We start from the raw sequence: 23,955 nt of genomic DNA, 5'->3' as shown, positions 1-23,955 counted from the left end.
GGCTAGCAGGGACCCAGCGTAAATCTAGAAGATTTTGCTGCAGACGCGGGTCCCCGCATTTCCGGGTCGGAGGCCGCGCATGCGCATGGCGGAGGTCTCCGGCGGCAGCCACGCCGTGCTCTATGACGGACTCAGACTGCGGAGCTGGACCCGAAAAATAAACCCAATCGGCTGCCGGCCCAACCCTGACCGCCGACCCAAACATTGCTCGGCCCACCCCCCGGCCAGGGCGGCCGTGGACTGAGTCCGCAGCCGCCACACTAGTATCCTGACCGGCAAGACCACATTAGATCCACGCCGTCGGGACTTTGGCCAGTGCTCCGCTTTTCCGATCCCGCAAAATCGGGAAACCGGCGTCGGTCCCGATTCCGTGCGGGGAAATGGATTCTCCGCCCCAGCACCAGCTGCGATTTCGGCGTCGGGGTATGGAGAATCCAGCCCCATGCCTGTGCTTTAGTTGAACCCAAAACGGTTGCCATTTGCCTCTATCCCCTTTGCAATCACAGATTTTATGCTCCATTCTCTCAAACCGTCTTTATTATTCCTCCCAAAGAATGGAGGACAAAGGAGAAGTGAAATGCATCAAATTTTCATCTGGGAACAAGATTCTAGCTGTGCAGAGAACACCGAAGGCTGTGGTAAGGGAATGTTTTTACAAATGATGTATTTTTTTAATAAGGTTTGGGATTGGAAGGAAGTAGACATTTCACAGTGTGTGCTAAAATCTTTATTTTTTTTCTTGCAGGATTTTATTAACTTTATTCCTGATCTGCCTCAAATGGAATACTCTCAAGAATGCAAGGTAATAATTATAATAGAAATTTGTACGCTTTAAATCTAAAATGTAACTTCCTGCCCATGTAAAAATAAATCTTTTTATTTTGTTTCCTCTGTAGACTAAAAATGCCAATATCTTGAGTTTCTGTTGGATCAGCGCAAATGAAATAGTATTTATTACTGACCAGGGCATTGAATTTTATCAGGTATGTACTGTACATAATGAAGACCGGAAAAGCCCAAGCTTTTTCCCCACAAACCATCCCAAGTAACCATCATCTTACTGTAGAAAGGCTGCGAGCTTGACCATCTTTTCACTGCCCTCCGTTTATATCCTCTTTGTCCATGTTTAAATCTTCCTTTTCCTCATGATTTTGCTTTTGGATGTTCAAGATTAATAAGAACCCAGTCATTGGAAACTATAAGAGCAAAGTATTGCTGATGTTGGAAATCTGTCATAAAGACGAGAGCGAAATAGAGTTAATGGGCGGGATACTCCGTTAGCCGACGCCAAAATCAGGAAATGCGATTTGGCAGAGAATAGCTTCCAACGTCAAAATCGTGGCGGGCACCGATTTGATGCCAAATCACGATTCTCCGTTACCTCAAACGGCGTCAATGCGTTTCACTCCACATGTACAGTAGGCATGTTTTGCATATCATTAGCGGGCCTGACCCCGCATTCTCCAGGGCCTCCGCGATTCTCCGCATCCGATGGGCTGAGTTCCCGACGACGTGGTTCACTTCTGCTTTTAGAAATTGTGAAACCGGCGTGGCGGCTGCTGAGGGAGAGAGGGGGGGTACGGAAAGTGTCCAACATGCCATAGTGTGCTGACAGTTGTGCCGGGGACGAGGGGCCTTCTGTCAGGGCCGGAGGGAATAGTGGGGGGGGGGGGGTGGCCAGGAGGTGGACTGTGGGGTCAGGGTGGACGAACACGGAGCACCATTGCCGCAACCGGCAAGGCAGCCATGCAGCTGCGCACGCCGCAGCCCACTTTGAACTAGGTGTCAAGGGTCATGTCGATGTCCCCCCAGGACACCCCCCAGATGCCCTCTGGCCCCAGCCAACCCTTCAGCAATATGGGCGTGCTCCAGCACAAGCAGTGCCATCTTTTTGGCTGGTTAAGTATGTGTGGGGAGTGTAGTATGTATGTGTGGCTGCAGCTTGTCAGCCCCCCCCCCCCGAGTGTCGATCAGGGACCCAGCGAATCCTACACCGTTTTTCATTGGAATCGATTATGTTCCATGCTGCACCGGTGCTAGCCCCTCAACGATGGCCCCTCGGTCCAGTTGTGGCTTCGGTTTTTCTGTCGTAAAAGTCAGTGGATTCTCCGTTGGCCTCAACACTTAATCTCAGAAACGGAGAATCCTGCCCAATGTTTCAGGTTGATGAACTGGGAAACGTTGGAGGTGTGTTAAGCAGATGAAATGGGGATGGGTGGAAAAAGAATAAAAGGGGACAGTCTGTGACAGTTTGGAGCAAAAGCGAGATTAAATTACCAGGTGCAGGTCCAAAGGGAATGGATTTGGGCAAGAAAATAAACAAAAGATGTGCCTAGGGCAGGTGTGCATGGCAGACTGATGAACAGCTGGCATCTGAAAGTAAAAACAAGGCTTAAATATGCACAAAGAAGAGGAAATAAGCTGAGGCCAGTCAAAAGATGAGGTGTTGTTCCTTGAGCTCATGGTGAGCTTCACTGGATCACAGCAGCAGGCCAGGGGCAGAAAGGTCAGAATGGGATCAAGGTGATGTATTAAAGAGACAAGTGACTGGAAGCTCGAGGTCGAGTTTGTAGACTAAACAGGAATGTTCCGTTCCGCAAAGCGGCCACCAAATATGTGCTTGGTCTGCCCAGTGTCGAACAGCAAGTAGAGTGCACTACCCTGACAGGACTACTCAGAAATTGTTGTTTCACATGGAAGGACTGTTTTAAGATGTCAGATGGTGAAGAGTGAGGAGGTGAAAGGACATGTGTTAAGTTATGTAGGAGGCAAACTTGAATTGGCAAAATGGTCAGCGGCAAGTGAGTCTCTGGGTTGTAACCTGTTTTGGATGTCTAGTGAGCCCATGTTTTATGAATTTTCAGTTAAGGTTAGATTAGAATCTTTGTGGCATTGAGCTCTTTGTGAACCGTGGATTTGCTAACCAGCATTAGTGACACTACAGACTGTAGCTGGCAGTCGGGTCTCACTGGCTTGTAACATTGGTGAGACATGACTGGAGGTGGGGTGAGCTGCCTTGAACTGCTGCAGTCTATGTGGTGTCGCTACGGTCAGAGTGCTGTTAGAGAGGGAGATCCGGGATTTTGACACAGCAGCAGTGAAGGAAATATGATCTAGGCCCAAGTAGTTTGGAGGGGAATTGCCAGGTGATGGTGTTCCCATATGTCTGCTTCTAGGCGGTAGGGGTTATGGGTTTGGAAGGTGCTGTCTCAGGAGCCTTGGTGATTTCCTGCAGTGCATACTGTAGATAGTATACATGGCTGCCACTTATGCGTGGAGGAAGTGAAGGTTTATGGAAGGAGTGCCAATCAAGCGGGCTGCTTTGTCCTGGGTGGCGTTGAGCTCCTTGAGTGTTACTATGATAACTGTGAATGTTACTTGCCACTTTGTAGCCCTAGCCTGAATGTTGTCCAGGTCTTGCTGTATTTGGGATGGACTGCCTCAGTATCTGAGGGGTCATGAATGGTGCTGAACATTGTGCAATCATCAGCGAATATCCCCACTTCTGAACTGATGATGGAGTGAAGGTCATTGATGAAACAGCTGAGGATGGTTGGGCCTTGGACACTACCCTGAGGAACTCCTGCAGTGATGTCCTGGGAACGGAGGTGACTGATATCCAGTAACCGCAACCACCTTACTTTGCAGTAGATATGACTCCAACTAGCGGAGTGTTTCCCCCCCCAATATTAATTGTTTGCAGTTTTGCTAGGGTAGCTTGATGACGCGCTCTGTCATATACTGCCTTGATGTCAAGGGTAGTCACTCTCTCTACATCTCCTGGAATAAGGGTCTAATGAGGTCAGGAGCGGAGTGGCCCTGGCGGAACCCAGCATCAGTGTGCAAGTCATTGCTAAGTAAGTGTGGCAAGGTTAGACAATTGGGTTAGCAGTCATCCTTCCATTTCAATGAACTGCAAACACTTCTTCAATCTTTGGCACTACCTTCTACCATCAAAAAATGTTTTCTGTTATGTTTGGCCTCACAGACACACTGTTGAAAATTCAAAAGAGAACGAGGCTGCTTCTGCCATCGCTGATGTAATTGGAAATTTGCTTTTTGATTTAAGGCCCCAGTCCAGAAAACACAAGCTAAAATCCCAAAATACTGAAAGGTATAATGGTAAATTGTACTGGTGGTGTTGTTTTTGTTATTTCCAGGTATTACCTGACAAGCGCAGTCTAAAGCTTCTAAAGAATCAGAGCATCAATGTTAATTGGTGCATGTACTCCCCAGAAACTGCTGTGCTCCTCCTATCTACCACAGTGTATGGCAACGTTCTTCAGCCATTTTATTTCAGGGTAAGTCAGGCATCTTTCTCTACTCTCACTGCTTGAAGCATAATTCTTTGAACTAAATTATATAAAAGGACACCAAAGCGCTTGGAGAAGGTGCAAAAAAGATTTACTAGAATAATAATAACAGGAGTGGAAAATTATCAGGAAGGCTTGAACGCACTGCACTGCTTTTCTCTAGAAAAGCCAAGACCGAGAGGCGGCCAGAAGAGGATCTGTAACATTATGAATGAGTCTGAGAGGATAAATGTAGAGATGATACTCCCACTTGTTGGGAGAGACTAATACGAGACTAATATAAAGATTCACTAATAAATTCAATGGAGCATTCTGGAGAAACTGCTTTGCCCAGAGAATGATTTGAATGTGAAATTTACTACCAGAAAGAGGAGTTACATAGGAACTAGGAGCAGGTGTAGGCTTTTCGACCCCCCCCCCCCCCCCCCCCGAACATGCTCCACCATTCAGCTGGATCACAGCTGATCTTCTTCAGCGCCATTTTCCTGCACCGACCCTCATTATCTTTAATATCTATCAATGTATTTCTTGAACATGTTCTATGACTGAGCTTCCACAGTCCCCCGGGGCAGAGAATTCCATCGATTCACCATCCTGTGAATGAAGAAATTCCTCCTCATCTCAGTCCTAGTTGAGACAAATAGCATTGATGCATTAAAGGGGAACTAAGGTAAGTGGATAAGGGAGAAACAAAATGTCGACGGGGTTAGATAAAATGAGTGGAAGGACAGATCAGGAGGGTTGAACGGTCTGTTTCTGTGCTGTGACTATGTTGCAATACTTTCATGCAGTTTCCTTGAAACATTACGCAGTTTATTATTTTATGAATCGATTAAGTGTCTGAAATCCTATGCCCACCTCAATTCTCAAATGATATTGCTTGGATTGCCAGCTTAATTTTGTCTTGGGAAGCAGATAAATGGGAGCAGAAATATTTATTGAGGAGGAAAATGGGGAGTGCAACAGTGAAAGACGGTGGGAAGGCAGTCTGTGGCATTGATTTCCATCTCTGGGGTAGTGAACGAGGGAACACTGTGATAAATGAATAATTGGACGTGGGAACATTGTAAAGGATCCAGAAGGAAGGAGTCATGTGATTAATCAAAGTATATCTTTGTGGCAGAATAATCTCTTGGTGCTTAGTTTTGAAAAACTGAAAGTGTTGAATCAGAATTTTAATAGAATGGTAATTCTCTCAAGTTAATAACTGGGTAAAATCTGTTTTGTGAAGAATTTATTAAACATTTTTGTGTGCCCTTGTTTTGATAAGAGGGAGTTTTTGAATTTTGTTTTTTGTTAAAATTCTGTAACATTTTAATACTTGAGATCATCTGCAATGAACACATCGCAAACTTTATCTAGACTTTGACTTCATACAGAAGTTCATAAACTCACAGAGGCAGAATTGGGCCCAGAGGAATGAATTGATGCTAACAATTAAACTGTTGATCAAACCTCCCGTTTGGGCACGTTTAGCCGGGTGTTTCTTGGCGCCTGCAGCGCCGAGAATGACGCCGCTTTTAATGGAACTTTGCTGTTTATTTTGGCCTCGGTGAGGAACGTGCCGCAGAGGCCGCATTTGCTCATTTCCTGTACTGATGAGCTCAGTGCAGGAAGACGACTTGTGGATCGGGGGTACCATTTCTAAACGGTGCCCCGATCTTTTGACCCCCCCTTCAGTCAGCCACCCCACCACGTCCATCAGCACCCCAACCTACCACTTTCTGGATCCTTGAGCCTCTCCTCACCCTGTCTCTCAAAGGCCTGGTCCCTACGTGGGCAACCTGAAACGTTGGCACTGACAGCTTGGCAAAAGTGGTGCCCAGGTGGCAATGCCAATGGGAGTGCCAGAATATAACTCTGTCCAGAGCCCCACCTACTGGGGGGTCTCTAATTTCCTGTGAACTGCCCCCACCCCCCCAGGAGCCGCTATGCCTGGTCCACGTTTGTGGAAACCTGCGCTAAGTGGCATCCTGGCACGGTCTCCCAGGCGAGGCCGTTAGTTCCCACGTGAATATGGCGCAGACATGTTTAAATGAGCCTTATGACTCACTTAAATATGTTAATCTGGGTCTCGCCCAGCGAGGGCGGGATCCAGAGTGCGACATCTCGCGAGATCTCGTTAAATCCGCGCAGTGTTTCGAGCGTCGTGAATCACGTGAGGGGTCTCGCGTGACATTCAACGATCTCGTCTTGTCACCAAGTCAGGCATGACGAGGCCATTAAATCGCCTCCCTGGTCACTATCACATTGTTGTCTGGGATCTTGTTGTTCACAAATTGTCTGCCACATTATGACCGTGATTGCGCTTTAAAAAAACTTTGTTGTCAAGCAGTTTGGAAGATCCAAAGGTCATGAATGGTGCCTGTCTTTTTTTACTATTTGCACTCCAGCAGTGTTGGGTGTAAAGGAAGATTCTGTGAGTGAGATTTTCTGGCCTTGCCTGCCCCGGGACAAGAAATTTCCACCCGAGGTTAACAGACCTTTTGATTGTCTGTCAAATTGCCCTGTCCACACCGATTCCTGCGATGGGTATGACTGGAAAATTTACCCCAAATCTCTAGAATCCAGTGTGGCTAAGGGATGTCGGATTAAGATTTGAAATTTAGAATAGCATCTTATATTTATCGAGCATCTTTTAACGTAATGAAACCTCTAGAGGCGCTTCACAGCAGTGTTAGCAAACATGGCACCGAACCCTGTAAGGAGATATTCTGCCGGATGATCAAAAACTCTGTCAAAGAGGTAGCTTTTTAGGAGCATCGTGAAGGAGGAAGAAGAGGCAGAGGGGTTTCGGGAGGAAATTCCAAGCAGCTGAAGGCACAGCTGCCAAAGGTGGAGCGATTTCAAATCCGGAATGTACAAGAGGCCAGAATTAGACGAGTGTGTTATTTGGAAGAAAAGAGAAAGATGCGGGGGATGGGGTGGCGGGGTCTGTGAGGCCATGGAGAGATTGAAAACTAGCATGAGAATTTTAAAATTAAGACATTGCTTGAGTAGACACCAATGTAGGTCAGCGACCAATTGCGGTTCAGCAATTTACCTGTCTGGAGAAAGGTCTAGCTTTATCCTCTGTGACAATCGGTGAGTGCACAGAGCCATACCTCTCGTGTCATGATGAGCAGTTGTGGCACAAATGTGTATTGAGATTTGAATTAATTTGATTTTACTTTCCAGGGTGGAACAATGTCCAAAATGCCAAAGTTTGAAATTGAGTTACCTGCTTCTCCTAAATCTGGAAACCTCTGTCTTTCTGATATTATAATGGCCACCATGTAAGTAAAATGCTTCGATTTCTCTCAGACCGTTCATTCCAAATTGATGCGTACCATTAACACTTCAGATGAGCATTTGTTAAGTAACAAAGCTACCTCCCTAAGACAGCGCAAATCCATTGTATGGGAGAGAAGGACTTTCAGCTGTGCTTGACCCTGACTCTTCAGTTATCCCACATTCTGTTGGTGCATGGCAGCTTCACAGCGCCAGGGTCCCGGGTTCGATTCACGGCTTGGGTCACTCTCTGTGCGGAGTCTGCATGTTTTCCCCGTGTCCGCGTGGGTTTCCTCCGGGTGCTCCGGTTTCCTCCCACGAGTCCAGAAAGACGTGCTGTTAGGTGAATTGGACATGCCGAATTCTCCCTCCGTGTACCCGAACAGCTGCCGGAATGTGGCGACTAGCGGATTTTCACAGTAACTTAATTGCAGTGTTAATGTAAGCCTACTTGTGACAATAATAAAGAATTTTATCCTTATTCAAAAATGCGTTTGAATCCCTTCACTCTTTATTTACAGTTGCACGGTTTCTCTCAGTATATCCTAATAGGGTTAATTTTAAGAATGCCACAATAATGTTTTAAAAACCTATCTTTTACACCAGATATGGGCAACTTTATGTTCTTTATCTGAAGCACCAACCTAGAACTCCCAATAACCCAGGTGCGGAAGTGATCTTGTACTGTTTATCCAGGTAAGATTTGTCGATTGGAATCACATTTTCCTCCACTGTATTTTAGAATGGTTTTCCGAAATATATGCTTCATTTTAATTGCAGGGAAGGACAGTGCAAGAAACAGCATATATTAAAACTAAATACCACAGGAAAATTTGCTTTGAATGTTGTTGATAATTTGGTTGTGGTGCACCACCAGAGTTCTCAGGTAAGGAATTTACCTGTAGCCTCTTTCCCAGTTGCTATTTGATCCTGCAGCATGTATAATCTTATTGATATTGTTTCTTTTCCTGTGCCTAATGGTGCACAAGGCAGACTTTCATCTGTTCCCACAGTGAGGCTTTTCCTGGAACTGGTTGCCAGAGGCTTATAGCTTGAGGGGTGCCACTCTGCATCAAACATGTCTGACCAGGAGTCTCTATTGCCCTAAACACTTGCCGTTGGCATGTTGAAGGGATTTGCAGGTTGATACAATTTAACCTGTTTAGTCATGTTATGAACACCCTTCCTTGGACATCAAGTCCTGGAGCCCTTCTTATTTTCCTTTTAATGACTCTCTTGGGAAATAAATTCTTCCTCATCTTCATCTTATATGGGTGACCATTATTGTTAAACCGTGCACCCCAGTTCTAAATTCCACCACGAGGCGAAACATCTTGTTAACATCCGTCAAGCCCCCTCAGAATCTCCTCTGTTTCAATAAGATCACCTCTCATTTTTGTAAGGTCCAATGGGTATAGACCCAACCTGCTCAATTGTTCCTCCTAAGTCAACCCCTTCATCCCAGATATCAGTCCAGTGTGCCTTCTCTGAACTGCTAATGCAAGCCTTGTTTTAAAAATTCATCCTTGAGATGTGGGTATCATTGTTATTGTCCATCCTTGGTTGGCTGTGAGAAAGTGGTGGTGAGCTGCCTTGAACCACTGCACTCTATATGACTGAGGTGCCCCCACAGTGCTGTTCGGGCAACAGTTCTAGGATTTTGATCCAATGACAATTGAGGAATGGTGATATAGTTCCAAGTCAGGGTGGTGTGCAATAGCTTGTGGATCTTTTGATCGTAAAGCTTTTGAAAGTGATTTAATTTAAGGCTTTTGGCACTGTGGTTGTTCTTTTAATGGGAGTTACATAAGAACAAGGAGCAGGAGTCGGCCATCTGGCCCCTCGAGCCTGCTCCGCCATTCAATGAGATCATGGCTGATCTTTTTGTGGACTCAGCTCCACTTACCTGCCCGTTCGCCATAACCCTTAATTCCTTTACTGTTTCTATCTTTGCCTTAAAAACATTTAACGAGGTAGCCTAAACTGCTCCACTGGGCAGGAATTCCACAGATTCACAACCCTTTGAGTGAAGAGGTTCCTCTTCAACTCGGTCCTAAATCTGCTCCCCCTTATTTTGAGGCTATGCCCCCTAGTTCTAAATTCACCCAGCAGTGGAAACAACCTCCCTGCTTCTATCCTATCTATCCCCGTCATAATTTTATATGTTTCTATAAAATTCCCTCTTATTCTTCGAAATTCCAATGTGTATAGTCCCAGTCTACTTAGTCTCTCCTCATAAGCTAATCCTTTCAACTCCGGAATTAACCTAGTGAATGTCCTCTGCACACCCTCCAGTGCCACTACATCCTTTCTCAAGTAAGGAGACCAAAACTGTACACAGTACTCCAGATGTGGCCTCATCAGCACCCAATACACCTGCAACATAACCTCCCTGCTTTAAACTCCATCCCTCTAGCAATGAAGGACAAAATTCCATTTGTCGGTCTTAATTACCTGCAAACCAACTTTTTGGGATGCAAGGACATCCCTCTGCACAGCAGCATGCTGCAATTTTTTACCATTTAAATAATAGTCCATTTTGCTGTTATTCCTACCAAAATGGATGACCTTACTCCATCTGTCAGACCCTTGCCCACTCACTTAAACTATCTATATCCCTCTGCAGACTTTGTGTCCTCTGCACACTTTACTGTACCACTCAACTTAGTGTCATCTGTGAACTTTGACATATTACACTTGGTCCCCAACCCCAAATCATTTATGTAATTTGTGAACAATTACAGACCCAACACTGATCCCGGACGATCGCCAACCAGAAAAACACCAATTTATCCCCGCTCTTTGCTTTCTGTCAGTTAACCAATCCTCTATCTCTGCTAATACATTACCCGTAAGGTCGTGCACCTTTATCTTATGCAGTTATTGTAGGAGAGAGAGGAAAGAATTGCGAACCTCTAAATATGACCTTGCACTTTGTTTTATTTTGTTCAGACATCTATGATTTTTGATATAAAACTGCGAGCAGAATTTGATGGAGCTGTCGTGATTCATCCTCAAGTGCTCCCATCTCTATCCATTCACCCATGCAAGATTCCTCGAGCAGGTGCGTAAGTTTAAAAAAGTCTTGAGCGCAAGTGATATTTTTGCATAATTCAATGATGATTTGTGTAATGCTGAGCACAGTTTCTGTCTTCATGGAAAAGGGATGTAATTTTAGAAATAAGTTCTCCCTCAGTCCCACCTCCCACCCCCAACTGAGCTGTGGAGCATCAGCCTGTGTGATTCCAAAGCTAGAGAAACAAGGAGGTGTTAAAACTAGCCTTGGTGCTCCTCTTTCTGGAGGATTTTGGACTTCAGGATTCCGATTGTTCAAGTGACTCGTGCGGAGTTGTGTCACGAGCGAAGCATGAGATTGGCGTCTGCTGCCAGACCCCTTGTGATTAAATAGCTCACTAACACTGACTCTCTCTAGCACTGTTTAAGCTCACACTTAAAAAGCAGCCACTCTGGTAAGGTAGCGGTGGCTGCTGTTTGCTGATCTCTGTAATCCCCTCCAATTCTGGCGTCTTGAGCATCCTCCGCTACCTCTACCCCTCGGCCGTCTTGGCCTAAGCTCTGGAATTCCTTCATCAAACCCCTCCGCCCCTCTAATTCTCTCACTTCTCCTTTAAGGTGCTCTTTAAAATGTTGTCATGTGGAGATGCCGGCGTTGGACTGGGGTGAGCACAGTAAGAAGTCTTACAACACCAGATTTGTTTCAAATCGCTAGCTTTCGGAGCACTACTGAGGAAATTCACCTGAGGAAGGAGCAGCGTTCCGAGAGCTAGTGATTTGAAACAAACCTGTTGGACTTTAACCTGATGTTGTAAGACTTCTTGCTTTAAAATGTTGAGCACCTTTGATCCAACTTTAAAAAAAAAAAAAAAATCTTTTTATTGGCGTTTCTCATATTTATAAACTATGTGTGTGTGTATATACATCACCTTTTTCTGACCCGGGTTAATTTACTTTATTGTACAGAGAGGTTTATTTTGTCTTTCATTTACTTGACCCTATATACATTTTGCCGCCCTCTGGATCAGTTCCCCCCCTCCTTCTCTGCTTTTGTGGTTCTTTGATCGAACTTTTGATTGCCAGTCCTGATATCTCCTTGTGTGGCTTCGGTAGTTGATAACACTTCTGTGAAGTTAAATCCTGATGTGGAAACTGTATCTTACATAAGAATTTCATTACACATAATATTGTGTTAATGTCTTGGCAGGTCCGTCAGCTGTGACAACGCAAAGCCCAGTCCCATGTGAACTTTGTATCCTTCGGAGGGATTGGACGCCAGTGTACTGTGACAATTAAAAGTAGTTGCTTGGGAATTTTGGGATAAACTCCAAAACGAGCGCAATTTGACTGATGCTGGTAGTGTGAAATACACTCAGCAGGTCAGGTAGCATCTGTGGAGAGGACAGCAGCGAACAGTTCTAGGTCAGTTAATCAGAATGGTAAAAAGTTAGAGATAACATCTTTGCAGAGCAGAGGGGTTGGGGAGGAAAGATGAAAGGGGAAGGTATGTGATAGAATGGAGGGCAGGAATGATTGGAAGAAATGACGGAGTCAGCAAAGGGGTGGGGGGGTGGCATTAATATCTTTTGAACCATTGAAGTGCTTTACACCTGAAATTCAGTGCTTTGTTAAAAGCACTGGGTGGGGTGAAGAATGAAATGACATGTAGGTCAGGGCATCTCTGAGGTAGAGTGAGCAGGTACTGCTGAAAAGAGAGGCCAACAGGACGGCATGGTGGTTAGCACTGCTACCTCACAGCTCCAGGGTCCCGGGTTCAATTCTGGCCTCGGGTGACTGTCTGTTTGCACTTTCTTCCTGTGTCTGCATGGGTTTCCTCCCACAGTCCAAAGATGTGCAGGTTAGGTGGATTGGCCATGCTAAATTGCCCTTAGTGTCCAGAAGGTTAGGTGGAGTTACTTGGTTAGGGGGCTAGGGTGGAGGCTAAGTTGGGTGCTTTTTCTAAGAGCCGGTGCAGACCCGATGGGCTGAATGGCCTCCTTCTGCACCGTAAATTCTATGATTCTAAGAGGGCACACAGCTTTGAGTGTGGATCTCAGGAAGTGGCTACAGTAGCATGATGTTTATATTTCTGGACTAGTAAACCAGATATCTTGATGAATGATCCAGGACCCGAGTTCACTTATGCCATCCTTACCCATTCTGGTTGACTTTAAACTGTTTTGTGAAATGATCAAACAAGCCATTCAAGATAAAGGTGGTAATTTGGGAGTTGCAGATGCCAGTTACGCTTGAATCTATAATTTAAGAAGAAATGGCTTCAGAAATAATGTCACAGAGCTATTTATGATCAAGGGTGGGATATAAACCGGTGTGGGATAATAGGGAGCCAGAGCCAGCTGCTGAGTAAGTGAGTTGTAGAAGACACGTGATCGAACACACAAAGAAAATCTTTTGGGTGAGATGTCAAACCAAGGGTGGACATAAAAGACCTGTTATTTTGGGGAAAAACAGGGTGGTGCTATTCCCAGTGTTCTGGTGAATTGTAATCCTTCCATCAACATCACAAGAACGGATTATCTGGTCATTATCACATTGCAGTCTGGATGCTTGCTGTGTACAAATTAATTGCCGCGTTTCCCACATCACAACAATGACTACAAAAGATTTTATTGACTGTAGAGCACTTTGACACATCCAGTGATTGTGTAAAGTGCTATATAAATGCAAGCCCATATTTCTTAAAACCATGCACAAGTAAATTCAGTAAAGATGTAATTATCTTGTCAATGGCATCCGTGTGTTCTTTAACACTTAGATTCTTCCTCATGGACTGTGTTTCAACCTGATATTATAATCAATGCCAGTGAAGGTGAGTGAATTCTGGCAGTTCTTAATATTAGTGATGTGGGCGTTTATAAACTTGCAAAGTGTCAATAAAGTGGTTTGCAACAATCTCTAAACCAGCTTGTGCTGGTTTTAAATCTTGCGGAAAGATAGCGGTTTGCTTCTTCGTGGCCAACTGTTACAAGGTCACTTTTAATGTGAATCCAGAGCACCAGAGTGCAATGCCATATTTGTGTGTGTAATTTATTTGCCCTTTTTGCCCTCATTCACTTTGCCTGTCCTCCCAATCATCTACCTGCTGTTATCTGGCAAGTCTTCCAGAAGATGGTATTGACAAATGACTAAAGGGGAGTTTATTTTTTTTTTAACACAGCCAGTTATTACTGTCTTTAAAAAAAAAAATTAATCCATGGGATTTGAGTATCTCTGACGAGGCCAACATTTATTGCCCATCCCTAATTGCCCTCGCGGACGTGCTTGTGAGCTGCCTTCTTGAACTGCAACAGTCCATGTGGTGTAGGTACACCCAGGGTGCTGTTAGGGAGGGAGTTCCAGGATTTTGTCCCAGTGCCAGTGCAGGAATGGCAATATAGTTCCAAGTCTGGATGGTGAGTGACCTCCAGGTGGTGGTGTTCCCAGGTTTCTGCTGCTCTTGTCCTTCTAGATGGTAGTGGTCGTGGGTTTGGAAGGTGCTGTCTAAGGAGCCTTGGTGAGTTCCTGCAGTGCATCTTGTAGATGGTACACACGGCTGCTACTGTTCGTCAGTGGTGGAGGGTTTGAATGTGGAAGGGGAGCAATCAAACGGGCTGCTTTGTCCTGGATGGTGGTAGTGTTGTTGGAGCTGCACTCATCCAGGCAAGTGGGGAGTATTCCATCACACTCTTGACCTGTGCCTTGTAGGTGGTGTGCAGGGGGGAGACTGGGGGTGAGTTATTCACTGCAGGATTCCTAGTCTCTCACCTGCTCTTGTAGTCACCTTATTTATATGGATAGGCTAGTTCAGTTTCTGGTCCATGATAATCCAGAATATTGATAGTGGGGGATTTAGTGATGGTAATGCCACTGAATGTCAAAGGGCGATGGTTAGATTTTCTCTTTTTAGAGATGGTCATTGCTTGGTACTTGTGTGGTCTGAATGTTACTTGCCACTAGTCAAGTCTGGATATTGTCCAGGTCTTGCTGCATTTGGACATGGACTGCTTCAGTATCTGAGGAGTCGTGAATGGTGCTGAACATTTTGCAGTCATCAGCAAACATCCCCACTTTTGGTACGATGGAAGAAAGGTCATTGATGAAGCAGCTGAAGATGGTTGGGCCTAGGACACTACCCTGAGGAACTCCTACAGTGATGACCTGGATAACGATGATTGAACTCCAACAACCACAACCATCTTCCTTTGTATTAGGAATCCCTGCAGTGCAGAAAAAGGCATTTCGGCCTGTCTAATCTGCACCAACCCACTGAAAGAGCACTCTACCTAGGTCCACTCCCCCACTCTAACCCCTTAACCTAATCTGTACATCCCTGGACACTTGAGGGGAAATTTAGGATGGCCAATTCATCTAACCTGCACAACTTTGAACTCCACCCAGTGGAGGCTTTTACCCCTGATTCCCATTGTCCATGATACTGAGTGACCCTGGCGGAACCCAAACTGAGCATCAGTGAGGTTATTGCTGAGTAGGTGTCGCTTGATAGCACTGTTGATGACCCCTTCCATAATTTTACTGATGATCGGGATGGGGCTGGAATTGACTGGGTGGAATTTGTCCTGTTTCTTGTGTACAGGACACAGCTGGGCAATTCTCCACATTGCCGGGAAGATGCCAGTGTTGTAGTTGTCGAGGGGTGCGGCCAGTTCTGGAGCACAAACCTTCAGTAATGTCAGAGTTCATAGCCTTTGCTGAATCCGGTGCCTTCACCTATTTCTTGATATCACGTGCAGTGAATCGTATTGGCTGAAGACTAACTTCTGTGATGCTGGAGACCTCCGGAGGAGACCGAGATGGATTATCCACTCCGCACTTCTGGCTGAAGATTGTTGCGAATGCCTTGTCTATTTAAAATATAAATTTAGAGTACCCAATTATTATTTTTTTTCCAATTAAGGGGCAATTTAACCTGGCCAATCCACCTAACCTGCACACCTTTGGGTTGTGGGGGTGAAACCCACGCAGACATGGGGAGAATATGCAAACTCCACACATACAGTGACCCAGGGCCGGGATTTGAACCCGGGTCCTCAGCGCTGCAGCCCCAGTGCTAATCACTGCGCCACATGTCGCCCTCTCAGCCTTGTCTTTTGTTCAGATGCGCTGGGCTCCTCCATCATTGAGGATGAGGATATTTGTGGAGCCTCCTCCTCCAGTGAGTTGTTTAATTGTCCACCCCCATTCACGGCTAGATGTGGCAGTACTGCAGAGCTTAGATCTGATCTGTTGGTTATGGAATCGCTTAGCTCCATCTATCATTTGCTGCTTTTGCTGTTTCGAATGTAAGTATTCTTGTGTTGTAGCTTCCCCAGGTTGACACCTCATTTTTCAGTATGCCTGGTGTTGCTCCTGGCATGCCCTCCTGCACTCTTCGTTGAACTGTATGAAAGGCACTGTTCCCCCTCATGTGCTTACCTGGTATTACCTTAAATATATCTGAACAATTTACCTCAACCACTCCCTGTGGTAGTGAGTTGCACATTCTCACCACTCTCTGGGGGGGAAAAGAGTTTCTGTTGAATTTCCGATTGGATTTTCTTCATAATTGTCTTATATTTAAGACCCCGAGTTTAGTTCTCAGCAGCATTATTTCTGTGTCAACCCTTTCAAACCCCATATAATTTAAGAAAATATTCAGTTCATCCCAAGCCTCTTTTAATAGAAAAGAACCCCAGTCTCTTCACTCGTTGCTCAGATTTGTACTTTCAGAGCTCTGGTAGCATTCTAAGAAATCCTCTTTGTATCTTCTCCACTATCTCTATATCCTTTTTGTGATATGGAGACTAAAACTATACATTGTACTCTTTAAGCGTGAGTTATTTTTGGAGCACATCTACAAAAATAAGTTGGCACATTTTCATGTTTAATTTTCAGTTTACTCACTTGTGAACATTGCATTGTGCCTTGGCATGAGTGACCATTCCTCCGTCTGTTTCTACGGGGCCAGTTTAGCTCGGTTAGCTAGACAGCTGGTTTGAGATACAGAGCAAGGCCAGCAGCTTGGGTTCAATTCCTGTACCGGCTGAGATTATTCACGAAGGCTCCACCATCTCAACCTTGCCCCTTGCCTGAGGTGTAGTGATCCTCATGTTAAATCACCACCAGTCAAAGGCAGACATGGTCATCTGGGACTATGGCAATTGCGTTTACTACCTGCTGGTATTTAATTAAATCACAACTGTGCAGACTTTCTGTGAACAAGTAATGTCAAACGATTTATACACAGCAGGAGGCTAATTGTCCCATTGTGTCTGCCCTACCTCCCCTACTCTTTCACTATAGTCCCTGCAATTTTCTCCGTTTCCAGAACTTGTTGCATTTTTAATTAAAAAAAACAACGTATCCACATCTTAAATCTGCGTTTCCTACTAGTGAAAAAGTTACTTCTATTTATTCCATCCATTGAGGGGAGGTGGTGGGGTAGTAGTAATGTCACGGGATGAGTAATCCAGAGGCCTGGACCAGTACTCTCGGGTGTGGGTTCAAATCCCACCATGGCAGCTGGTGGAATTGAAATTCCGTTAATAAATCTGGAATTGAAAGCAAGTCTCTGTAATGGTGACCATGAAACTATCATCAATTTCCCTTTAGGAAATTTCCCTTCCCTGCTCTAATAGAGAGCAATCCCAGCTTACCAGGCTCTCTGTGTAACTAAAGTCTGTCAACACTATTCTAGTGAACCTCCTTCGCACCCTCCTAGGTCTTGCGTGGGGCTCAGAATTGGACCCACTGCTCTGGCTGTGGTTTATGCAGTTCTATAAAAGTTTTATTGTTACTTCCTTTCTGTAGCATTTTAATTGACTGGTCTCTGTGGTTTGTGCATAGGTTACTTGTGGTGTCTCCAGATAAAGCTGCAGCCTATAGTCCACATGCTTCAAGACAAGGGGCGGTTAATGGATTTCCTACTGCAGAGGAAAGACTGCAAAATGGTCACCTTGTCTGTGTGCTGTCAGAGTGAGTACCTGACTGCACTTGGAATGAATCATAACCATTCATGTGTTTTTAGTCTGGAAGACACCAATAATAAAGCAGAATTTCTCATTTTAAAATGAACCTTCAGCGTTTTATCCAGAATCCCTTACTCCTATTCCAATTTTATGATGATTATTTTCATCGCTGGTCAAGTTTGTTTAGCATTATGCAAGCCGCGTAGGTTTAACAACATAAAAACCAGAAATTCCTGCTGAGAATTTGCTGTTATCTTTGTACTATATACTCTGGTAGTGGACGTAGGGGATTAGAGGGTTAATTTATATGAAGACTGGTTGCATAAACTAGGCTTGAAATCCCCTGAATATAGACGATATAATTGGTGATCTAATAGAGATGTTTGCGAGGATTGAAGGATTTGATAGGGTTGACAGAAACTCTTTCCTCTGGTGGAGGAAATTCAGAACAAGCAGGCAGAACCTTAAAATTAGGCCACTCGGGGGTTATGTCAGGAAGCACCTCTTCGCACAAAGGGTAGTGGGAATTTGGAACTCTTCCCACTCCAGAAAGCTGTTGAGGCTGGGGGAGGTCAGTTGAAAGCTTCAAGACTTGAGATAGATAGGATAATTTGGGTAAGGGCATTTCAAGGGTTACTTACAAGGTGGGTAGATGGAGTTAAAAGATCTAAATTGATCATGATCTAATTGAGTGACAGAGCAAGCTGAATGGTCTGCTCCTGTTCCTGGTGGCATATTACAAAGGAATTTTCTAATGTTGTATGGGTCTGCTGAGGCTGCCCTTTGATCCTGTTGCACCTTTTCATTCCAGTGCTGAGTACAGCAGAGCGTGGTAGCTTGCCTGTGATTGCTACCGTATTTGATAAACTCAATCAGGTCTACAAGGAATACCTGGACGCTGAGCAGAACTATACCTTGGTGAGAACTGCCTGCGGTGTATTCACTGTTTGCAATGCCTAGTCCCGTATGGTGTCCTGTAGATGCAGTTTAATTTACCGCTAGAAGACATGGAGCAAGAAGTGCAAGCGAGAATCGCACTGCCCTTCGATTCCTCCATAACTGGTGACCCTACTGTGAAATTCAGAGCATAATAGGGTTGTCAGTTAGATGAATTACTCAAATATTTTGAGAGCTGTTTGCCCACGTAATCTTCAAAAGAAGAAAAAGAAAGAGTTTTGCTGGAAAAACAAAAGACATATGGTCGAAGCTTTCTGTCTTGCACCCGTCAGGACAGGTGGAAGAATGTAAAATTTCGAAGGGGGCAACCATTCGTGCTGTGTGAGAAAAGGGCCCAAAACTGCCAATCAGCACCCATTTCTCATGCAGTATAAATTGTAGCTCCCTTTGAAATTTGGTGTTCTTCTATCTGTCCTAATGAGTGCCAGACAAAAAGCTTTGAAAGCATGACTTTTTCTTCAGCAGTATTGGATTTGTACAGCACCCTTCACATCCTGGTGCTTTACAGCCAATGAAGTACGTTTTTTGAACTAAAATCACTGTTGCAGTGTAGTAAGTACGGTAGACAGTGTTGCTAGTTTATAACCACAGTGTGTGTTTAACTCGTATACGGTCACACAAGTTTGTTCAGTTCAACGATAGTTTATTTGACATACACAAGATTGTTTACTTAATTAATCACACGTTCATGCACATTGGACTACAAACTAATACACTTAAACAACCTTGACTTAACTTCCAGGCGACCGGCAGATACAGAGTAGATAAGGCCTTATCTGGATTTTAGTAGTCTGGGAGGGCTGGTAGTTCTGGTAGGTAGTTTGTGTTCTCTGTTGTCGTCCTTCTGTGCATGGTGTGGGCTCTTGTTCTTGGCTGTTGATGGTAGCTGTCGATGCTGCAGTCGAGGAGAGTGAGTGATGGCCTGTGCAGTGCCTTTTATCCTCCTATCGTTCGCGCCCTTTTGGGCAGTCCCAGGTGAAGGTCCAATGGATCCATAGGGTCTCGATCACCCTGATCAATCCTGACCAATTGGGGGCGGACACCTTGATGGCTGGGCGGGTCCTGTTCGGCCATGGCCGTTAGTGTCCGAGGCTCGTAGGCCTTCCCAAATAAGGAAAGCCGGCACAGCTGAGTTTACCACTTATTGTTAGTTTCTACCTGGAACCCATTGTCCCGGGAAGACCTCCAATGGCCTTTCTCCTGTGTTAGTTTCTGCATAAAGTCTGGGCTCCAGTTTGCATACTTTGCAGGCTGCAGCTTGTTTGTGTTCCAGCTTGGCCAAATTTCCCATCAATCTTTGCGGGCGGCCATTTTAGATGGCCACAGCAGTTTGCGCACAGCAAGATTACAAATAGCATTGTAACAACTAGCTAATTTTTTTTGGTAATGATGTTGGTTGGGAGAAAACGTTTGGTAAAGTCAAAGAGGAGCAGTACCTCTACACTTTGTTGAAATGGAGTTAAAGGATTTGTACCCCTTGCATAAGATCCCATACCTGCCTTTTAGGCAGAATCTTTTCTTTCTCCTTCTAGCCGAATATGAAAATAAGCACCTTGAGCGCAGTGATTGAAGCATTTCTCTTTTGCATAGACTGTAGAGTCGGGAACAAGTCGCAGTAGCTCAACTCCGAAGAGGCCAGTGCGTACACAGGCTGTCATAGACCAATCCGACATGTACACCCACGTCTTGTCTGTGTTCACCGAGAAAAAGGTTAGTGCTGCTGAATGAGATTCACTTGAAGTTGAGAAACGAAAAACTGAGGAAAGCAAAATAAACCAAAACTCATTCTAATCCAATGACACAGTGGGACAGGCGATCCCAAATTATCCAGCAGTTATACACTGGTCAGTGTTAGCACCTTTTGAAGTAATCTGTTGACCGCCTCCAGGATAATTATAAACCAACATCCAATTAAATGCTTTTTGAATTGTAGGCACTGTTGTAAAGTAAGAAAATGGGCAGCCAATATGCACACAGCAAGCTCCAACAAACCGTAATGTTTAGCTTCAAAAGAAATGGACTCCACCCGTGTAAAATTTAAATTTTAGGGCTAGAGGCTGTTAGCCAGTAATTAGTGGTTAAGTATGCTAAGTTCACACCATTACAAGTCTTTTCAATGCTGAGTATCAGCGTGTACTCCCGCTGCGTGGCAGCGTGGGCTACTTCTTCTGGATTTGTGTGAATGTGCCGATGTCAGAGTTGCCCGATTTGCCCTCTAACAACGCTGAGTGCAGGATCATAGAATGGTTTCAATACAGAAGGAAGGAGATCGTTTAATCCGTCTTATCCAGACCGACACTGCGAGGGCAGTTTCACTACTCGACACTCCCCCACCCTTGTGCTTTATCCCTGCAGTTTTCCTTCCCTTTAGATGCTTATTCAATTCCCTTTTGAAAGCCACAATTGAATCTGTGCCCTCTGGCTCTCAATCCTTCCATCTGTCCAGACCCCTCATGGTTTTGAACACCTCAATCAAATCGCCTTTCAACATGTATAGGGGCTGGTTTAGCACACTGGGCTAAATCGCTGGCTTTTAAAAGCAGGCCAGCAGCACGGTTCAATTTCCGTACCAGCCTCCCCGAACAGGCGCCGGAATGTGGCGACTAGGGGCTTTTCACAGTAACTTCATTGAAGCCTACTTGTGACAATAAGCAATTTTCATTTCATTTCATTTCATTTTGATCGCTGAGGAAAACAATCCCAGTTTCCCCAGTCTTTCCGTCTATCTGATGTGACGCATCCCTGGAACCTTTCTTGTTCAGTCTTCACATCCTTCTGAAATTGCAGTGACCCGCAATGGACACAGTACTGCAGGTGATAGCCTCACCTTATTGTTAATGCAAACTCTGGGCCAATAGATAGAGTAGACAGTCAGAGACCTTTTTCCCCAGGTGGAACAAACCATTACACGGGGACATAAATTTAAGGTGAATAGTGGAAGATATAGGGGGGATGTCAGAGGTAGGTTCTTTACCCAGAGAGTAGTGGGGGCATGGAATGCACTGCCTGTGGAAGTAGTTGAGTCGGAAACATTAGGGACCTTCAAGCAGCTATTAGATAGGTACATGGATTACGGTAGAATGATATAGTATAGATTAATTTGTTCTTAAGGGCAGCACGGTAGCATTGTGGATAGCACAATTGCTTCACAGCTCCAGGGTCCCAGGTTCGATTCCGGCTTGGGTCACTGTCTGTACGGAGTCTGCACATCCTCCCCGTGTGTGCGTGGGTTTCCTCCGGGTGCTCCGGTTTCCTCCCACAGTCCAAAGATGTGCAGGTTAGGTGAATTGGCCATGATAATTTGCCCCTAGTGTCCAAAATTGCCCTTCGTGTTGGGTGGAGGTGTTGACCTTGGGTAGGGTGCTCTTTCCAAGAGCCGGTGCAGACGCAAAGGGCCGAATGGCCTCCTTCTGCACTGTAAATTCAATGATAATCTATGATTAATCTAGGACAAAGGTTCGGCACAACATCGTGGGCCGAAGGGCCTGTTCTGTGCTGTATTTTTCTATGTTCTATGTTCTAATATTATTTTGTAAAAAAGCCAGATTGCATTATTGATTGCAATCCTAGAGGTTCTGATGGCCAGAATTGTATTTCTAGAGCACTGGTAGCATTATCTGCATATATTTAGCATATTGATTATGTTAAGAGTCTACAATGTTTTTACATGCTGGCGGGTTGAATGGTCTTGTTCCCTATTTGGATCATGTGATTTTTTTACAACCTCTTTTAGCAGGGCCTTCCCCACAAGTTTGTTAGTGCAGTGTTGATGGAATACATCCGGTCTCTAAATCAGTATCAGATCACAGTCCAGGTAATCCAACCCTTTCATTTCAATCAGTAATCTCAACATTTATGTAATTGAATTATTTACTTTCTTTAAAACATTGTATTTTATTACAGCATTACCTGTATGAATTAGTTATAAAAACCCTCGTCCAGCACAGCTTGTTCTACATGCTTCACCAGTTTCTACAGTACCATGTGCTTAGTGACTCCAAACCATTGGTAAGATACCTGACTTTCTGAACTATTCACCTGACTGTTCAATTGAGCTTTAATCTGATAAACCATATTCATTTCAAACTTTTAATACAGTAACAAAATACTGGAAATCTGAAATAAAACGCAATGCTAGAAATTCTCGGCAGGTCAGGCAGCGTCCGTGGAGAGAGGAACAGAGTTAACGTTTTAGGTTTGTGGCCTTTGGTCAGAACTGGGAAAAGAAGGAAATTCAATAGATTTTGAACTGCTGAAGGATGGGCAAAAGAAAATAAAGGGGAGGTCAATGATAGTATGGGAGGGCAGCTGAGATTAAATGATAAAAGATTTCAATTTCATGGCGTAAAACCAGAGGAGGGAGTAACAGCCTGGTATGTTATTCCAGTGAACTCATTGCAGGGTCTCATCCCTTGACTGGGCGGTTTGCAGCTTTCTGAATTCATAGTCTAGAGAATTTTACAACACAGGAAGAGGGGGACAAGATTCTCTGATCCTGAGGCTAAGTGTTGACGTCGTCGTAAACAGCGCACGTTTCACGACGGCGTGAACATGGCCTCAGGAGCAGCAATTCTGACCCCTCCAGGGGGCCAGCACGGCACTTGAGAGACCCAGGCCGCTCCAGCTGCTGATCCCCAGCGTCAGGTGGGCGCCGCGGGTCTGCGCATGCGCAGTGGGGCAGGCGCCAATGCGCGCATGCGCAGTGACTCCCTTCTCCGCGCCGGCCCCGACGCAACATGGCATAGGGCTACAAGGGTCGGCGCCGATCGGTAGGCCCCGATCGCGGGCCAGGCCACAGCGGAGCCCCCCCCCAGGGTCAGACCCCCCCCCCCCTCCCCCCTCCACACACACCAGGCCGCCCCCGGATGCATCCACACTGAGGTCTCGCTGGGTAAGAGCAGGTGTAAACGGTGCCCACGGGAGAATCACTAGATCGGGGCGGCGTGGCGCGATTCGCGCCGATCCCGGCCTGGCCTCGGGCTGAGAGAATCCCGCCCCTGGCCTTTGGCCCATCATATCCGGCCATCAAGCACCTATCTATTCTAATCCCATTGATCAGCACTTGGTCTGTAGCCTTGTAAACTACGGTGTTTCAAATGCTCATCTTGGATTGGATTGGATTTGTTTATTGTCACGTGTACCGAGGTACAGTGAAAAGTATTTTTCTGCAAGCAGCTCAACAGATAATTAAGTACATGAAAAAAAAGGAGATAAAAGAAAATACTTGACAAGGGAACACAAGGTATACAATGTAACTACATAACACTGGCATCGGATGAAGCATACAGGGTGTAGTGTTAATGAGGTCAGTCCATAAGAGAGTCGTTTAGGAGTCTGGTAACAGTGGGGAAGAAGCTGTTTTTGAGTCTGTTTGTGCGTGTTCTCAGACTTCTGTATCTCCTGCCCAATGGAAGAAGTGCATCTAAATCATCTTA

General features: G+C 45.1%; 1 protein-coding gene across 9 annotated transcripts in view; it reads left to right on the top strand.

Moving 5' to 3' along the window:
* The window catches only part of rmc1 (regulator of MON1-CCZ1), a 95,735-nt gene that overhangs the window by 34,249 nt on the left and 37,531 nt on the right, over nt 1-23,955 (top strand). For 6 of the 9 annotated variants that reach the window (XR_011933492.1, XM_072468540.1, XM_072468534.1 and 3 more), the window contains exons 3-17: nt 554-638; nt 746-802; nt 897-983; nt 4,161-4,301; nt 7,491-7,588; nt 8,190-8,279; nt 8,364-8,469; nt 10,536-10,647; nt 11,806-11,850; nt 13,375-13,428; nt 17,442-17,570; nt 18,375-18,481; nt 20,111-20,230; nt 22,254-22,334; nt 22,424-22,528. Coding sequence is in view for 8 of the 9 variants with exons in the window: in XM_072468540.1 (XP_072324641.1) it covers nt 554-638; nt 746-802; nt 897-983; nt 4,161-4,301; nt 7,491-7,588; nt 8,190-8,279; nt 8,364-8,469; nt 10,536-10,647; nt 11,806-11,850; nt 13,375-13,428; nt 17,442-17,570; nt 18,375-18,481; nt 20,111-20,230; nt 22,254-22,334; nt 22,424-22,528 (1,417 nt within the window). In the remaining variant the exon portion in view is untranslated. The remainder of the gene's footprint in view (nt 1-553; nt 639-745; nt 803-896; nt 984-4,160; nt 4,302-7,490; nt 7,589-8,189; nt 8,280-8,363; nt 8,470-10,535; nt 10,648-11,805; nt 11,851-13,374; nt 13,429-17,441; nt 17,571-18,374; nt 18,482-20,110; nt 20,231-22,253; nt 22,335-22,423; nt 22,529-23,955) is intronic. The other 3 variants (XM_072468537.1, XM_072468535.1, XM_072468539.1) reach the window with 1 other exon arrangement.

Source organism: Scyliorhinus torazame, chromosome 11 (genome assembly GCF_047496885.1).
Source record: "Scyliorhinus torazame isolate Kashiwa2021f chromosome 11, sScyTor2.1, whole genome shotgun sequence".
Lineage (NCBI taxonomy): Eukaryota > Metazoa > Chordata > Chondrichthyes > Carcharhiniformes > Scyliorhinidae > Scyliorhinus > Scyliorhinus torazame.
This window is presented reverse-complemented; position numbering and strand designations above follow the sequence as displayed.